The sequence below is a fragment of the Balaenoptera ricei genome, chromosome 16 (assembly GCF_028023285.1).
Source record: "Balaenoptera ricei isolate mBalRic1 chromosome 16, mBalRic1.hap2, whole genome shotgun sequence".
Taxonomy (NCBI): Eukaryota; Metazoa; Chordata; class Mammalia; order Artiodactyla; family Balaenopteridae; genus Balaenoptera; species Balaenoptera ricei.
The window spans coordinates 19,285,475-19,304,863 of NC_082654.1; the positions used below are offsets into that span (position 1 = coordinate 19,285,475).

Sequence of the window (19,389 nt, forward strand, 5' to 3'; positions counted from 1 at the left end):
CAAGTATTTACTTAGCATATAATCCCATATTCCCTCTTACTTCAGTCTCCTACCATGTAACCAGTGTTAGGTATTATAAAAGAATCTCTGCCATTAAGAAGACTAAATCCCACTAAGAGAAATAAAGCACACAGATAGGAAAAAGAAAATAATATATAACTGTATATAATCAGTAACAAAGTATACAGAATAGGCTCTTGCTATTCAAAGTCTGGCTCAAGGAAGAGCAGCATCAGAATCCCCTGAGAGCATGCTAGAAATGAGGACTCTTAGGCCCCACTCCTACAGAATCATAATATGAGTCTTAAGATTCCCAGGTGATTTGTATGCTCATTAATGTTTCAGAAACACTGGTACAGGCTATAAAATAGTTTTATATCCTGGCCCTATCTTTTAGTAGCTTGTGACTCTGGGCAAGTTATTTCTCTGAACACTAGTTTTATTCATTTGTAAATTAATGATGCCTTATTTTATAGGCTATCATAGAGTTTTTTTTAAGAAATAAAAAAATATAAATAGCTTTAAAATACCTCGCATTATAATAAGTGCTCAAATTTTAAGTCACTTCTTTATTTAAATTCAAAGAAAAGAAGAAATACTGGAATAACTAGAAAAGCAGGAAGAAGGCTGAGAGTGTGCCAGATCTTAAGGGATGAAAAAAATTTTTTAATACTCAGAGAAGCAGAAGAAAATATTCTGGATTGATGTAAAGGCCCAAGCAAGGAGAATACAAACATTGTGAGGTGTGTGTTTTAAATAATGTTCAAATTTTGGCTATCTACCATGAGGAAACTGAAGACTTAGTACCTGAAGTGTCAGCTGTGATTTGCAAGGCCCACTGAAGGAAAAAAATAACTATATAATTGAAGTTATAATTAGTGAACTGAACTGAAACTTGTCCTTTATGATGAACATGAATAAGCTACTCAACATTTGTCAATTGCTATACACAGAAAAAAGAAAGAATACAGAAAGAGAAAACTTTCATGGCAGTCAATTCGGGGAAAATGTCTACATCCTACTTCACTGTAAATAAAGGAGTTCTATTGAGTCTCATGGCAAAAATGTTATTTTTATTATTCTTAGAGCTGACTTACTTTATTGAATTGATATTCTTTTATGAAAAAATGTTAACACCTGAGGATATTTGAAAAGGGGCAACAAGAATGCAGCTCTCCAACCTTTCCATTCTTAGGTCATACTATGAAGCTTTGGGGTTGCTTATCATTGCTTTAGAGTCAGACACATCTGGGTTCCCATCTCACATCTTCTACTGACTAGCCTTGTGATCTTTGGTGAATTAATTAGATAATATATCTCTCACCATATTTCCAGAAAAAGTATTTAAGCGTGACAAATTTGGCCAAAAATGTGACTTCTCTTAAGTCTTATTTCCCTATTTGATGAGACTATCCCAATAACTAGTAGGATTATAGTGAAGATTTAAATGGTATAATACATGTAGAGCTCCTAGCCTTATGCCTTGAGTATATGTGCTTAAATTCATTAAGTTCCTTCTCCTTTTGTGTTTATGTCTACATTAAAACTAGTCCATTTTCAGACAGTCTTCAAATGGAAAAGTATATAGTCATTTTGCCAGGTCTGATTTCAGCAATATAATGAGCCCCCAGTGAAAACCACTTTCCTGATTTTTCTTGCCAGCTTGAACGTCTAAGTGCTGTTTAATGGATTTTATTATTTTTCTTATTGTGATTATAAATGCAGATAATTACACATTTGCATTAAGAATACACTACTTCCAAAGCACATAGACTACTTTTAAATAAAACTTAATATTTTCCAATATTTGAACAAGGCCAATCAAGGATTTCCCCCATAGCTTCTCTATCTGAAAACGGGCCTGTTTAAATACACGTACACCCTTTCTTCCACAGCCAGACTGAACAGAGCTGTCTTCTTTATAATTCTCTTATCAAAAATAAATCCTGACTTATTTCAGTAACAAAATATTATATATGAATGTACTTATTAGCACACGTCTTTATCCTAAGAGGTTTCCAATAATTATGTTTCCCTTCAGTGACAGTAAGACTGGATATGTAAATAAATGTTAAAATTTCTCACTTGGTGAAACTGATATACACCCAGCCTTTATATTTAGGCATATTGACATTGTAAAAGCAGTCAGTCTTACTTAAGCTCACAAATCACATCCTAAAATAATCCCAACAAGTTCTAATTAATATGCTAATTATTCCCTTATTATGGATATGAATCACTGTTAGAAAGAGGATGACGTTAAACAGTAGAACCTCACCCATTCTGATGCCTGTAAATTACCACCATCACAGAAATTAAAAAATCCAAACAGTCTAGCTGTCAGGGCGATATCTACAATCTGTGGATTCTAATCCTTATCCCACTTAAACTACTACTAACAATAGTACTCTTTTGCCACAGGTGATATACTGTCATAGTAGTTTTAGTGAACTGGTCCAGACTAGAAACTACAATCCTGGGAAACTCATTTTTGTACTCTGACCAAGTTTTTTCTGAAAACGCAAGCATCTAGATTAATAGGAACCAAATTAATAGGTGCTACTTTATCTTTGTATGCCTAAGAAACAAATCAATTAAAAAAATTTATTTGATAAACTAATTGCTACAAACCTAGAGCCTCACCTACTCAAATTGTTCATTATAAATCAAAGCATATATCTGAAAAACATTCATCCAAAGCACCTTTGTTCTTAATTCAAATACACATACACACACACACACACACACAGAGCTGGGAAAATGAGTAATAATCTAAACATAATAGGGTTACTTATATAGTTTTAATTATTAGAAAAAAAAGACTTTGCAAAGTTCAATCAATCCATAACTCCACAATTCCATTCTTTTGCTTGTTAGAATACTACAGTAAGATATTATGCTTGAATAACTACAAGCAAACTTACTAGTTGTTGGGTATGCTAAAACAGCAGGTAGCAAAAGAAGAAATGGCAAGAGTAAAAAATAATAAAGTTGAGAAAGACAATTTAAAAAAGAATATTGCATCTTGCCCAATTAATCTCTAGGCAAAAGAAGTGAAAATATTTTTCTAACAGAACCAACAAAACCCAAATTAAAAATAATGTGTTAAAAAAATAGCAGATTCTGGTGACTGGTATATGCTAAACAGGCTTTAATGTTATTGTATAAGCAGGATAATAATTTGGGTCACAGGCATGTTGCAGCTCATATTAACCTGGATAATAAGTAGTGTATTCTATGTAGTCATTCTTTTATCATCTTTCTACAATATCTTTTTTCTTTTATAACTGAACTGGGTGGGGAAGCTGAGTTTTAAAACCAGCCATACAACTTCTCCTTAATGGCTTTTACTGTCAAGTCCCAAATGACATGAGAAAGATTTATATGGTGATGAAGCAGAAAGTAGCACACTGATTTTCCACCTTCCTTTCTGTTCCTGTAATCATATCTACTCTTTCTTTTTTGGAATTTTTATCTTAGTGGTGGGCTGTATGTCCATAGCATACCCATTATTTAAGCAATTTCAATCATCATATTATTTACCCAGCTGTAAAGATTGACTAGTTTTCCCTTCATTATCTTGCAGACTTGTTTCAAGAGTTTACTGTAATCCACCTCTTACCTCTGGTAAAGTAGAAATGTTATTGTTCTCTAAATTTAATTCTTCAAGTGCACTGCATTTTGCCAATGATCTGGGTATTGCTGACAGTCTGTTGTATCTCAGACCAAGACGACTTAAACTGGACAGGTTTCCTGTGAACACACAAAAAAATGGAATTTTTTTAAATCCGATGAGCCTGTCACTGTCCCAGGCTATCAACCAGTATTTATGAATTACTCTGAAGCACTATTTCAGCAAGATCCTTAACTTTTTGTACCAAGAAACTGCACACTACACTCTGTCAATTAGGATGAAATTGAAACCACTTTTTTGCCCTCTCAGAGAAATAATGAAATGCACAGCTATAAGTCAATCTTTAAAATCAATTATTGGAAAGTATTGTCACACTTTAATAAAAAATTAACCTTTAGATAAGGCCTAATTGAATAATATCAAAGTAGTAAATACTTTAAATTTATAATAGTTAATCCCATTTGTATCTGTGTGATGGTGATCCAATATAGAACAAGTAGCTATATATAAAAATGTACATGTAATTTTGAAGAAAAAACTTCCAAATTTCTAAAACAGTATTATTTAAAATATAAGATGCACAATTATTTTGTGAGATCAGAAAGGTTCAATATTTTCCATGAATTTAAATATAAACATTCCAAAATTTCTCTAAAAAGTTGACCTGATGGTAAAAAAATTTCTCAAAATAATTTTTTACAAACAAAAGTGAAAGTTATAGTCTTATTATCTAAACATATCCAGCTTGAGCATATTAGCCACTATTGAATACCTAAAATAAGCAAAGCAGAAAAACAGACATTTTCTACTTTTATTGCCAAGACCCATGGCAAGCTACATGTAAGCTACATGGATGAATATGATGATATCTGCTATCATAGAAGGTTTAAATCAAATTTAATTCCCCAAACAATGTACATCAGAAAATAAGTTCATTTTGATAGCAAAAAAGATAAGAGTAATGAGAATTTAGTTCAGTGTATTTCTTTGCCATGACTGGTTAATTTCTTTTCTGATTCCACATTGCAATTGTTGCTATAACATTTTTAGTTGGGCTAGGTTAAAATGTTAAATGTAGCCTCTAGTTTTAAATTAAACAGTATTATCAGTATTAGAAATTATAGGCATACTTCATTTTACTGTAATTTCTTTATTGTGCTTCACAGATACTGCAACTTTACGTATTGAAGGTCTGTGGCAACCGTGCATTGAACAAGTCTATTGGTGCCATTTTTCCAACATCATTTGCTCACTTAATGTCTCTGTGTCACATTTTAGTAATTTTTGCTATATTTCAAACTTTTCCATTATTATTATACTTGTTATGGTGATCTATGACCAGTGATCTTTGATGTTACTAGTGTAATTGTTTTGGGGTGCCACGAACTGCACCCATTTAAGACGGTGAACTTAATTGATAAATGCTGTGTGTATTCTGTCTGCTCCACTGACCAGCTGCTTCCCTGTCTCTCTCCCTCTCCCCTGAGATACAACAATATTGAAGTTAGGCCAATAATAACCCTACAGTGACCTCTAACCAAGTGAACGTTAGAGTCGCATGTCTTGCACTTTAAATAAAAAGCTAGAAATGATTAAGCTTAGTGAGAAAGGCATGTGGACAGCTAGGTTGAAAGCTAGGCCTCTTGAGCCAGTCAGTCAAGTTGTGAATGCAAAGGAAAAGTTCTTGAAGGAAATTAAAAGAGCTACTGTAGTGAACACGTGAATGATAGAAAAGGAAAACAGTCTTATTGCTGAAGTAAAGAACGTTTTAGTGGCCCAGATAGAAGATCAAACCAGCCACTACATTCCCTTAAGCCAAAGCCTAATTCAGAGCAAGGCCCTAACTCTGTTCAATTCTATGAAGGCTGAGAGAGGTGAGAAAGCTGCAGAAGAAAAGTTAGAAACTAACTGAGGTTGGTTCATTAGGTTTAAGAAAAGGGATGGCTCTCCATACATAAAAGTACAAGGTGAAGCAGCAAGTGCTTATGTAGAAGCTGTAGCAAGTCATCCAGAAGACGCAGCTAAGATAATTAATGAAGGCGGCTACACTAAACAAGGTTTTCAATGTAGACAAAACAGTCTTATATTGAAGATGCCATTTAGAACTTTCACAGCTATAGAGAAGTCTATGCTTGGCTTCAATGCTTGGCTTCAAAGCTTCAGACAGGCTGACTCTCTAGACTTCTAGAATTAGAAGTGGAGCCTGAAGATGTGACTGAATTGCTGCAATCTTATGATAAAACTTTTAACAGATGAGGCACTGCTTCTTACAGATGAACAAAGAAAGTGGTTTCTGGAGGTGGAACCTACTCTTGGTAAAGATGCTGTGAAGATTGCTGAAATGACAACAAAGGATTTAGAATATTACATAAGCTTTCTTTGATAAAGCAGCGGCAGGGGTTTGAGAGAACAGACTCCAATTTTGAAAGAAGCTCTATTGTGGGTAAAATGCTATTACATACCATTACATGCTGCAGGAAAGGAAAAGTCAGTCAATGCAGCAAACTTTATGTGGTTTGATTTAAGAAACTGCCACATCCACCTAACCTTCAGCAGCCACCACCCTGATTAGTCAGCAGCCATGAGGACCAAGGCAAGACCCTTAAGGCTCAGATGATGGTTAGTACTTTTTATCAATAAACTATTTTTAATTAAGGTTTGTACATTTTTTAGACATAATGCTATTGCACACTTAATAGACTACAGTACTGTATGAACATAACTTTTATATGCACTGGGAAACAAAAAATTTGTGTGATGCTTTATTGTGATATTCGCTTTGTTGTGCTGGTCTGGGATGGAATCTGTAATGTCTCCAAGGTATGCCTGTATAGAAGTGGATGCCTGTGTCACACTTAACTTTTTGGAGATAAATATTTTGATGCCTTTCAACTTTCAGCAACTTTCTGATGTTTGTCCATTTCTTTCTTTTTGCTTTGACCATTTTTCAAAAAGTTGTTGTATGATTAATTTTCTTAGGTATGTCTAACATTACTCCAATATTTACAGAAAATATATATTAGCTTATAGAATAAGTTAAGCCTTAAAACCTAGGAGGGCAGTCACCATGCCTCATATTCCTTATCCTGTTATACTCATTTTCATCCTTCCCTTTTGCTGAAGAAAACAGTGATCAAGGTTCTAAGAAATGGCTAAATGGAGCTAATTTTTACCCTTTACATTTTCAAGAGTTAGTATTGCTATCAAAAATATTCTGGGGACTTCCGTGGTGGTCCAGTGGTTAAGACTCTGCGCTCCCAGTGCAGGGGGTCCATGTTCGATCCCTGGTCAGGGAACTAGATCCTGCATGCCACAACTAAAGATCCCACATGCCGCAACTAAAGATCCCACATGCCACAACGAAGACCCGGGTGCAGCCAAATAAGTAAATATTTTAAAAAATACTATGATAATTCTATGCCATAAGTCTAGCCAACTATAATGCGAAAAAAACTTTAGCAACCATTTCAATTCCTGCAATTAGAACTATTACAGAGGTATGCTATGCTCAATTTATATTACTTTCTTATAACAGTGCTTGGAAAGTGGGCCGAGAGTTTGCTAGTTATGATTAATTAAGATTCCAACAGGCAGAAAACTGAATTAAAAAGCAACAATAAAAACTATGACTTAGCAAAGACAAGTTAATTTAGCCTTTAAAGTGTTTCCTAAATTAACTAAGGATGCTTCACTAGTATCTTTCTGATGACACTCCAGTGAGATGTGTCAAATTTGGAAGGGGAGAAAAAACAAACAAGCAGAGGGTTAGGTCACTTTCCAAAGCTCCAGAGAATTTAGAGATCAGAAATAAGGGTAAGAATAATATTTACTATTGTTGTCAATACACTGTGACATTGAATATGATACAAATGTTACTTAGAAGTTGGGTTGGCAAAAAATAATCTGCTTTATGATGAAGTATGTTAATTATAGTCATGTTTCTAACAGCAAAAAATGGGGACAACCTATATGTTCAAGAATAGATGAATAATTATTTAAATTGAAGGCACCACAGTGTAATAGAAAAAACAAAGGATATTATATTATCTATGTGATCCTGGGCAAGTTATTTAACAGAGTCTATCTCCTCACTCATAAAGTGGGGAAAATGCCACCTATCCGACAGGGTTACTCTAAGGATTAAATACAATGTGTGTAAGATACTTAGCACAATGACTGATACCTAATAGATCTTCAAAACATGATTTTATTCTATGGTATTTCTATATTCTGTTACATTCTGTACCTATTAAAATTATGCTACAAAAATCTTTAAGATGTGAAAGACTAAGTTATGATATTAAATGAAAAAAGCCAGATAACAAAATCATGTGTTTTGTATTATCTCAACATTGTAAAAAACACATGCATGCAAAAAGAGTGGGGAAAAACACATCAAAACTAACAGTTATCTCTGCATGATAGAATTATAGAAGATTAAATTTTTTTCTGTCAACTTGTCTATAATTTCCCTAATTTTCTATAATTTTGTAATTTTAAAACACCCTTTTGATAAAGAAAAAGTCTATAATTCTAAAGTCATTTTACTTTTAAAAATTGTGATATCTTTATACCAGCCTTTTATTGAATGAATATTTTACATTTTGGAGAAGTTTTATACTAATGTAGACCAAGATGTTTGGACACTTTACATTGTGAGGCTCGTTTTCTCCATACAGTGAGGATATGAGCTAAGCTGTGCAAAAACAGAGCTCGGTAGTTTGAAGTTTTAGATAGCCATTCTGATAAAAAAGACAAGAGATAAGAAAGATACCCAAGAACCAGCAATAAGAGCCATCTGAGAGTACTCAGCACGGACTTTAGCATAAGATATGCGAAGTGACTTAACAGCAGAGCCAGAATCAAACTCAGTTGGCTCCTTATCAAGTAATCATTTTTCGTGAATTTCATCGACTCTGCTCCAGTGAGCTTGTTTCCTCCTGACACAGAAGCATGATATGTTCATTCTTGCTTCCACGCTGTTTGACTGTCCTTGTTGTGCTCATGGAATGCATTTTTATTCCATACTGAGTCCAGCATATTTGTTCATGAAGCTTCCTCTGGCCATTCTATGAAGACCTTATTGATCTCCCTATAAACTGGACTCATGGCCACACATTGTTTTCATCATACATTGGCATTTACTTACATTTGGTCTTATGTTGTTAGTTGTTTCATGGGTTAGTTACCTCCCCCAAAAGACTGAAAATCCTTTAAGGGAGGTTGCTATGTACTTCTATCGCCACACAGAATTTGTTTCAGTGCTAAGCAAACAGCAGGCATTCATTCATACTTTCTTAATAATTATAGAAGCTAAAATATTTCACTATTTGTCCTCCTTTCCATTAGGAACAAGATGCAAAAACTTAAAATTATATGGAAGGTTCATAAAAAGATTTTTTCTTTGACCCATTCTCATCTTATAAAATAGCCTATGAAACACAGATGTTAACTGGACATGGTTTTAAAATACATATCAGATTTGTCTGGTCTGAGTACAAATTAGTTCTTCTGCAAATATTTGCAATAATTTTTTCTGAGACACCCAATGTCTAAGCAGCCCATTTTTAGATATCAGAGAACGAACTAATCATTTCCAACTCTTTGCACTCCTCCCATCCCACCAAATAATTTTTTAATTACAAAATATATAAATGCAACTTACTCTCTTCCCCCAGAGAACCATGGTTTGTAGTATAGTATGTACCTATTGAGATCTTTCTGTAAGCATTTACTTACACATACATAAATACAGGATTTTTTAAAAATGTTTCCGTGTTTAGTTTTACATAAATGGGATCATTTTACGTACTTTTCACCCTATATAACAGGTCACAGAAATATTTTCTGGTGAGTAAATTCAGATATACTTCATTTTATTTAACCATTGTATTCTACGATGTGTACCATTATCTAATCATTCCCCAATTGACAGCATTTGTTTCTAATTTTTAAAAAGGAATTCTATAATGAACATTCTAATACATATCTGTGCGTACATGTGAAAATATTTCTGATGTATCAAAAGATATAGATATTTTAAATCTTGATAGACAGTGCCACTAGGCTATATCGATTTCATTCCCACCAAAATTGAAGGACAGCGGCCATTTACTCATATCCTTTCAAAATGGGGAGGGAGGGAAGGTATCAATATTTTATCCCTTGTCTATCCCATGCCCATGGCCACTATAGCTACAAGGCTGGTAAAGGTGGAAATATTCCTGCAAGCAGTGATAATGTCTGACTACAAAGAATGTCAAAATCTTCTGATAAAATTTTAATTTGCTACACAAAGTTGAAGATAAAAGATGCTCAAATCTTAAAAAAGAACTGGAAGTAAAGAAGCTAATCTCTTTCTCTCCTTCATACCACTGCTTTCCCTATGAAAGAAAGTTGTTCCATTGTAATAAAATGGCAGCAGCTTTTACCAAGGGGTCTATGAAATCTGCAAGAGGAAAGGGCTTATTAATAGCGGAAAGTCCCCATAATTTTGCTCCACCGACATGCCTCAATAACTGTTTACAGTAGAAAAGTAGGTGAATACAATATTTTAACCAATTTTTATTCTCAATGAAACCCAAAAACTTTCTCTGGTAACAAAGATTAGTATGGTAACCAAATTCTAAATGTTTATCAGCTCACAAACCCAGTAAATAGAACCACATTCCTGAAATTTCTCTTCCAAAAGCAAAATAAGCTTCTCAGTTTTAAAGTCAGAACAGGTTTCTAGAAGTTAAAAGTTACAAAATGGGGAATTCCCTGGTGGTCCAGTGGTTAGGACTCGGTGCTTCCACTGCAGGGGGCACAGGTTTGATCCCTGGTCAGGAAACTAAGATCCCTCATGCCGTGCGGCACAGCCAAAAAAACTAAAAAATAAAAAAAATTTTAAATTTAAAAATAAATAAAAATTACAAAATGAAAACGAAGTAGTGAAAATGCCACATGAAATTATCTAGTACCAAAACTAGTGGTTATTTAAACAAAAATGATACCTCCAACTTTCCTAAACTTTTTTTTTTTCTTTTCTCCTTTTTTTGGGGGGAGGGGAAGGTGGGGTAGAAGAGAATGAACTTTAAAAATTGTAACCTATGAGAATATGCTATGCTGATGAAGAAACTAACATTTGCAAAGCACTTGTCACTTTCTTGAGAGCATGGCATGTTCAAAGAGTCATCCACATTTTGTCAAAGTCCGTTAATCTCAGCAAAACAAAAGAGGTGAAAAAAAGTAAGGATAAAATATCAATGCTTTCTTATGCCAGAAGAAAACTTGACGTCAGAAGTCTGGCATTTACTGTGATTCACCCCCTGCAGTGGTTTCAACTCTAACCTCTTTCAATAAGTGGTTTTAACCACAAACTAAACTGCAACCTAGAAATCAAGCCATAGCTTGCTTTAATATTGAGCCATTGTGACTAAGAAATAAAATCAACATTGCCGAGCTTCTGTGTATAAATGTAGGCTGATCACTGCCAATCACTGGCACTCAGTTTTCTAAGTGCTTAATTTTGACTGTAAGTTGCTCTGTGTTCTGCTCTGACAGCTTGCTTTCTTATGCTGTCAGATTTTTAAAATATGGAAACATCAAATGGCTATGAGTTAAAATTAGATGCTTTCAATTTCAGCAAATATAATCAGCATTTTTAGGTTAATTTAGTGTAACTTTTGAGTAAGACTCTACCTCAAATAGTCTTTATCTTATTTTAACAAAGTAGCAAAAAATCAGTAGAAAAGGCACACAAGTTCTAATGATGAAATAATGTCAAAGGTACAATTTTTTCCAGAAACATTAAACTGAGAAACTGAAAATAAACTGAAAGGTTATACAAAAATTCTTAAAAGTCAAAAACTCAAAAGAATGCCACCATTAAAAAAAAAACAAACTAGTAAAGTTGTTATATGTAAGCAGCACTGTAATTACCTAAAATTGAATCACTAAAACTCTGCTTGTTGATATAACCATAATTACTGTAACATTTCTTCAGAGACCACTGCAACAAACAGACCTCTGTGAATTGTTCTGTGCTCCAGCCTTGAAGGCAAGGACTTGTTGCTTATTTCTCTCATTCTGAAAAGATATAGAAAATAAAATATTTTTTCCTACTTCAGACCCTCCTCTCCCTGATTTCATAAAACCACCTGAGACCTCAGAAGGCTTCAAGCTATCAGGTTCATAGCTTGAAACAAAACGACTTCTATAATGAATCTTAACATTTTCTTTAGTTTACAGCTGATTCTTGAATTAGAAAATATTTACATGAAGAGAATATACTTTATACTCTTCAACAGGGCAGATTAATGGTTAAATCAGAGAAACTCTAAATATGTTTTTATGCACTCTTTTACTTAACGGCAACCAGCTGCCCCTCTTCCCATTTCCTTCTGCCTCTTCTTCACATCCTGATTTGTCAGTGATCCTGGCACTGCTCAGCCTGGAAGTAAATGGCAGTGCGTGCTGCCAAAGAGTGATAACTACTCTAGGAGTATTCGTGTTAAATAAAGAGCGGGTTTAAAATATCTGGGTCTACTTACAAGAAAAAGAAAAGGCAAAGAATTAAAGTGATTTTTGGAAAAGTGATTGTAAGGCGATAGATAGAAGATGTGATTTTTCAATTGTGAGTTTCGGGCTAGTTTCTTTAGACCAGGGAAAAGAGCAGGGCAACTTCTGTGGGACTAGCATCAACTCTCCAGGATAGGTGTTATTTTTTGTTGTTGTTTTTCATTTTAAGTTATACTTTTCAAGAAGTAGACCAGAAAAAAGAAGAAAAGTATCAGGAGAACTATATTCTAAAAGTTTGCCACTGACGGTTTGGGGTGAATTGCTCTTCTCCAATAAATGAGAAGGAGAATCTCAAAGGTAAATTATGACTGCTGAGATTTGTAACAGACCAAGACCCAAATGTTCCGATTTCTCACCAAATCTCAACCTTTTGCTATACAGTCAAAATATGGGGGATGAGAGGGATGGAGAAAGGCAAAAGAATTATTTTAATAAACACGGTATATGATAAATAACTACAATATTATAAAAACTTTCAACAATACTTATTCACTTTTCTATTACTTGGAATGGCAGCTGTATTTGTTTGCTGACAACTATCAAAGCATATAAAAATAAATGAGATATTTAAATTTTTATTACTGTTAATGTTTCAGTTCTCATTGATTTCCAATATATATTTGTAATCTGACCATGTAGAATGTGCTAGAAGTGAGGCACTTGTGTTATTCTGAGATAACATGTCAACTAGTAGAGATTAATAATGAAGTCAAATGTTTTCATATTAATAAACACACTTGAAATACAGAAGAATTACTTCTGATAGAAGAGAGAAAAGAAATGTAAAATTAAGAAAGCCAGGAGAACGAAGGATACATGGAGAAGTTACCCTTTGTCAGAGGAAGTGAATCCATAGGACCCTAGTCTTACTAACTGGATGATTTTACCATCCTCCACTACCTATGCTATCTCTGTTTGCCAAGACTATTCATTTTAGTACTTTAATTGCATCCCTCTTTGATTGTTATTTAACACGACAGGGAAACAGACACATGCATAAAATATTAAACAACAAAATATTGTTAGATTATTTGAGAGTAAAAACAGGGCTGACTGATGACCATGCCCTTTATAGAACTCTATATATCCATATGATCAGTTGAAAGAGTAGAGGAAATTATGTGTATATTCAGGAGAAAAGAGTTCTAAGCAGAGAAACTGAGAAGTACAAAGACCCTGAGGCTAGAACTTGGCTGATATGCTCAAGGAACAATAAAGTATATGCATCTATAATATCCTAAGAAATATACAATAATTATCCCTCAATGAGAGTGATAAGGACATAATTTTATAACATTTCAAGCATCTTTAATTTCAGTTCCCCTGTCTGATTTGCTAGAGTAAACAACCTTTACTTTTCTAAGACTGAGCAAGCCTTTAATTTTATAAAAGAAGTTCCTTTTCTAAAGTGCTTTCATGTTTCATTCCACCGAAAAGTGATCATGTTAAAATGCATTATTCTTTCTTTTCTCCTTTACTATTAAAATTAGTTGGTTGTTCAAAATAAGCAAATTTAGACATATTTCAATGTAAGAACATACAACACAAAGTAAATATGTCAATATGTAATTTAAGAAAACTATACTGAAATAAAGATTAAACCTATATGTTGAACTGGCTCAGAGTATCCCAGGGAAATGGGCCCTGGATATAACACAGTTCTTGAACTTTAGAAATAAAGAACACTTTGGGTGGCCAGGCACAAAGATTAAGTCACTTATAATGGAAAAAAAAAATTAGACTGGCCTCATACTTTTTTTATATTCAATTCCAGAAGACAACAGAGCTACCTCCTAGTTCTCCTAAAATGCTCAAGGAAAAGTAGTTGAACCCAGTGATTTTTATATCCATCAAACTGTTCTTTAAGTATAAAGGTTACAAACATACAAGAACTAGGGAACTAGTGTTCATGAACCATTTCTGAGAAAACTACTACAAGATTGACTTCAGCCAACCAAGAAATGACTTGGGCAATTATGGCAACAGCATTGTTGATGAACATTATGACTAAAACAAAAATACAGACTGGCATAACAAGACATACCATAAATGTTGCATGTCCTAACAATAAAGCTAATAAAAATTGGGAGGAAAAGAGACCAAAAAGGGCAAGTAGTAGAATAAATTCACTGATTGCCTCATCTACATTACTCTACTCAACAAAAATAGAATACACATTCAATTGTACATGGAATACTTATCAAGATAGACCATACACTGAGCCATAAAATAAGTCTCAATACATTTAAATGATTCAAGTCACACAAAGTATGTTCTTGACCACAATGGAATTAAATTAGAAATCAATAACAGAAAAACCCTTGGAAAACTGTCAGATGTTGGGAACTAAGTAACATACTTTTAAATAACACACAGTGGGGGCTTCCCTGGTGGCGCAGCGGTTGAGAATCTGCCTGCTAATGCAGGGGACACGGGTTCAAGCCCTGGTCTGGGAAGATCCCACATGCCGCGGAGCAACTAAGCCCGTGAGCCACAACTACTGAGCCTGCGCGACTGGAGCCTGTGCTCCGCAACGAGAGAGGCCACGATAGTGAGAGGCCCGCGCACTGCGATGAAGAGTGGCCCCCACTTGCCACAACTAGAGAAAGCCCTCGCACAGAAACGAAGACCCAACACAGCCAAAAAATAAATAAATAAATAAATAATAAAAGCTTTAAAAAAAAAATAAATAACACACAGATCACAGAAAACAAAAGGGTAAATTAGAAAGTATTTTGAACAAAACAAAAAAGAAAACACAAGATGTCAGAATTTGTGGGATGTTGTTAAAGCAGTATGTAAGGCAAAATTTATAGCACTAAATGCCTATATGAGAAGAAAGGTCTCAAATCAATAATCTCAATCTTCCGCCATAAGAAACTAGAAAAAGAACAAATAAAACTCAAAGTAAGCAGATGAAAGGGAAGAAGAAAGGTCAAAGTGGAAATCAATGAAACAAAAACCAAGGAAAGAATAGAGAAAAATCAATACTTTGAGACAATCAATAAAACTGATAAAATTGATAAACCTCTAACCAGACTGATCAGGGAAAAAAAAAAGAGAGAAGACATAAATTACCAATATCAGGAATGAGAGAAATGGCATTACCACAGATTCTATAGATATTGAAATAATAAGGGAATATTATGAACAATTTTCTGCTCATTAAATGTGACAACTTAAACGAAATGGACACATTCTCTGAAAGACGCAAATGACCAAGTTTTCTCAAGAAGAAGAAAGTGATAACCTAAATAGCCCTATGTCTATCAAAGAAATTGAAATTGTTTTCAAAAACATTCCAACAAAGAAAAATCCTGACCCAGGTGGCTTTACCAATTAATTTTATCAAATATTAAAGGAAGAAATATGTCAATTTTATACAAACTGTAGCAAAAATTGAAGAGAAGGGAGTACTTCCCAACTTATTATATACGGCCAGGATTACCCTGAAACTGAAACTAGACAAAGACAGGTTTTATAACATTATGTATGAATATACTGTTTATTAAAAATAATTAAGTAAATCTAATTTTTAAAACTTCTACCAGAATGTATGTTTTTTCATTATTTCTTCTTGGTAAGCAATTTCAATCTTATTATCTGGGTTTTTGTCAAGTTCAGGGAAATATTATTAAATTATATTTTATAGCTTCTTCATTGTCTTACTCTATTCTCTTTCTAGAACTTCTAGTCCTGTCTCCCATGACTTTTTTTTCCATTTATTTTGTATTTATTTGGTATTTTTCTGTCTGTTCTAGACTGTAGGGGACAAGAATCAGAAAGATATAGGTTCTAATGGCCAGCTATTATATCCTGAAGAAGTCTCAGATTACTCTTCTGTGAACAGGTGTCATGTAACCAAAGACAGTCTATTGTAACTTATTAAAAAATTCCATAACAACTGCTTCTGTTTCAAGTAGTGGTAGACTAGATAATTCAAGCAACCCTCCCACTGAAGAAAACTAAAAACACTTCTAAAACAAAAATCAGAAAGCTAACAAGATAATGACTAGTAACCAGGCTGGAAACCAGGTGGGAACCCAGAAACAAGCAAAACACTGGAGAAGATTTTGTCCTGAGAGTGCTTTCCTAACTAGAAGATGCAGCTGAAAGGCTAAGGCATGTTTCCGCCAAGAGTCAAAATCTAGAGCCTGCCAAGGGTGGGGAGTCTAGTAATCAATATCAACTGGGACCCTACAGGGCTGCACCCTAGTACAAGGGGTAAACCGGAATTAAAACAACCCTCCAATTAGTCTGCAGCTTGCCTCTGAATCATTTGGGGGGGACCAGAAAAATCACAAACCTTAGAACACAGATGGAATAAAGTGGTCACCCTAGGTACCTGAGAGAAGCAAACAAAAATCCTTCTGGAGAAAGATAACATTATCATAGGCCTCAAATGATTTAGTAAGAGAACCTTGTAAATATTCATTACCAAAATTATATAAACTTAGTACAGAGTAATTTTTTTTAATGTAAAAATTCCCTCTACTGTTTGTATAAATTTGGGGTCATTTAGAAAAAGAAACAAGAATATATAAATATGGAACACATCAGGGTAAGTGCAATCCAACTTTCTGTTCTCTGGCTATGCACTTTCAAAACACATTCTGCACTCTGAGACATCTTTTAGTCCCTCAATAATAAGATGAACAAACTTTAAAATACATTGGCCATGTTTTAAAAACTAAACAGCAATGATTTTATTTTTCAGTGTGGTCTATTTTAGCAAAGAAGGGACCACACCCTATATAAGAGCATGCAACATTCTGAAATAAGCAAAAACAGAAAATGCACCCATTCTGCAATTTAAGCAGAGTTATAGAACATATACATATTACTCAATATTCTATCTTCTTTACAATTTAATTGAGATCATTTCCTAAAATTTAGTTATTTTCTTTGCCTGGAAATGGAAATAAAAAATGATTTTAAAATACTGTCTTTTAGAAGTTTTACCACTTTGACAATGTTGAATTTTAATTTTTTATTATCAAAATGGATTTTAATGTCCAAGTAGCTATAAATGATGAACAGTATCTTCTTTCTCCTCTCATACCTATAGTATCTGGGAGGTCTAGCAATTCATTGTGCTGCAAGTCAAGGTTGGTTATCTGTGTGCAGTTTCCAATCTCCTTTGGAAGGTGTTCAAGTTGATTGTGAGCTACATCCAGCGTAATGAGGTTACATAATTCACCTGTAAATTGACCAACATAAAAATTTAATAAGAATTTTTAAAGAATATATTAAATAATGAAAGAAAAAACATTTTCTATATCATAACTATACTTTTTCTGAAAAAGTAAAAGTCAAACACAAAATCTGAAGCTGTTATTTGAACATGACATTTTACAAATATTGAATTATGAAGCTAATATAAGGTTATATGTCAATTATACCTAAAGAAAAAAGGAAAATGACATCTGATAATGTTAAAATGTGGTTGTAAATCATTACCAACCAATATTATATATTTTTTTAACTTAAGTAACCAATTTAACCACATTTACATTTGTATATTCCATACTTCAAAAAGAGCTTACTAATTTTTTAAACCAAATTCAACACAATAATATCAGATACATTTTGAGTTTAATTTGAGGGTCACCTTTACCTCAAAATATGTATGCTTTCAAATAAGCATATGTTCTGATGTTATATAAATATGTAAATTGAGATTTATAAATCAAAACTGCTTCTCAATTTAATAGTACTCCAAAAGGATAGAAAATAAGGTATTTTTCCTCCTCATTCTGGTTGAAAGGACTGTATTTGGCAATTCAGATTATTCTTAGTGTTTTTCTGTCTTCATAAACTTATTTATAAAAGTTATATTGGCTCTCTCATGATTTCCCTTTTTTTTTTTTGGCAGAGGTTGGAAATACTGAAAAAGTAAGATAAGCAAATGAAGTGCATAAAACTGAAAAATGGGTGTAGGGCATATTATTAAGCCACATATTACAAACATAAGCAACAAAAGAGAAAGTAAAATGGGTTTCATCAAAATTTAAAACTTATGTGTATCAAAGGACACTATCAAGAGAATGAAAAGACAACCCACAGAACAGGAGGAAATATTTACAAATCACATATCTGCTAAGGGATTAATATCCAGAATGTATAAAGAACTCCCATAATTCAACAACAAAAAAACAAACCACCCAATTTAAAAGTGGACAAAGAACTGGAACAGACATTTCTCCAAAGATATGCAAATGGCCAATAAACACATGAAAAGATGCTCAACATCACTTATCATTAAAAAATGCAAATCAATACGATGAGATACCACTTCATACCCATGAAGATGGCTATAATCAAAAACAAACAAAAAAAACAAAACAAACAAACAAACAAAACAAATGTTGGCAAGGATGTGGAGAAATTGGAATCCTTGTGCTTTACCTCCAGGAGGCCCACCCCAGGTTCTCAGGGTGAAGATAAAAGTCCCCTCCTATTTTCACCTAGGCATATCATATTCAAAATAATATACAGATAATCAAAGGCAAAGAGAAATTTCTGAAAGAAGATAGAGGGGGGGGGGAAAAAAAAAACCTTACCTATATAGGAATAAGGATAAGAACACATTGGGCTTCTCTTCAGTAACCATGCAAGCAAGAAGAGAACGGAATGAAATATTTCAAGTGTTGAGAGAAAAAAAAAAATCACCAACCTAAAAGTCTATATCCAATGAAATTATCCTTCAAAGCAAAGGAGAAATAAAGCCTTTCTCAGACAAACAGATATTGAGGGAATTTGCTGCCAGTAGACCTGTCTTGCAAGAAATATTAAAATAAGTTCTTCAGAAAGAAGGAAAATGATATAGGTCAGAAACTTAATCTACATAAAGAAAGGAAGAACTTTAGAGAAATAATAAATAAAGACAAAATAAAATCTTTTATTTTCTTATTCTTAATTGATATAACAGATAACAATTTGTTCAAAGTATTAACAGCAACAATATAGCAAGTGATTATAGATTAAGGATAAATGAAATGAATGACAGCAGTGTTACAAGGGACAGGAGGGAGGAATTGTGAATATTCTGTTATAAGGCACCCACACTACCCCTGAATGGTACAGTGTTATTTGAAGGTGGACTTATGTTAGCTGTAAATCCATACTGCAAACTCCAGGGCAATCACACACATACATACATACATACAAACAAACAAAAAAAATTAAAACAA

The 19,389-nt window shown here is 33.6% G+C and overlaps 1 protein-coding gene across 4 annotated transcripts in view; it reads right to left on the reverse strand.

The window, feature by feature from the left end:
* SHOC2 (SHOC2 leucine rich repeat scaffold protein) overlaps nt 1-19,389 on the reverse strand; it is a 102,520-nt gene that overhangs the window by 12,287 nt on the left and 70,844 nt on the right. For 3 of the 4 annotated variants that reach the window (XM_059901028.1, XM_059901027.1, XM_059901029.1), the window contains 2 exons: nt 17,259-17,396; nt 3,623-3,753 (listed from right to left, as the gene is read on the reverse strand). In XM_059901028.1, coding sequence (XP_059757011.1) covers nt 3,623-3,753; nt 17,259-17,396 — 269 coding nt within the window. The remainder of the gene's footprint in view (nt 1-3,622; nt 3,754-17,258; nt 17,397-19,389) is intronic. The other variant, XM_059901030.1, reaches the window with a different exon arrangement.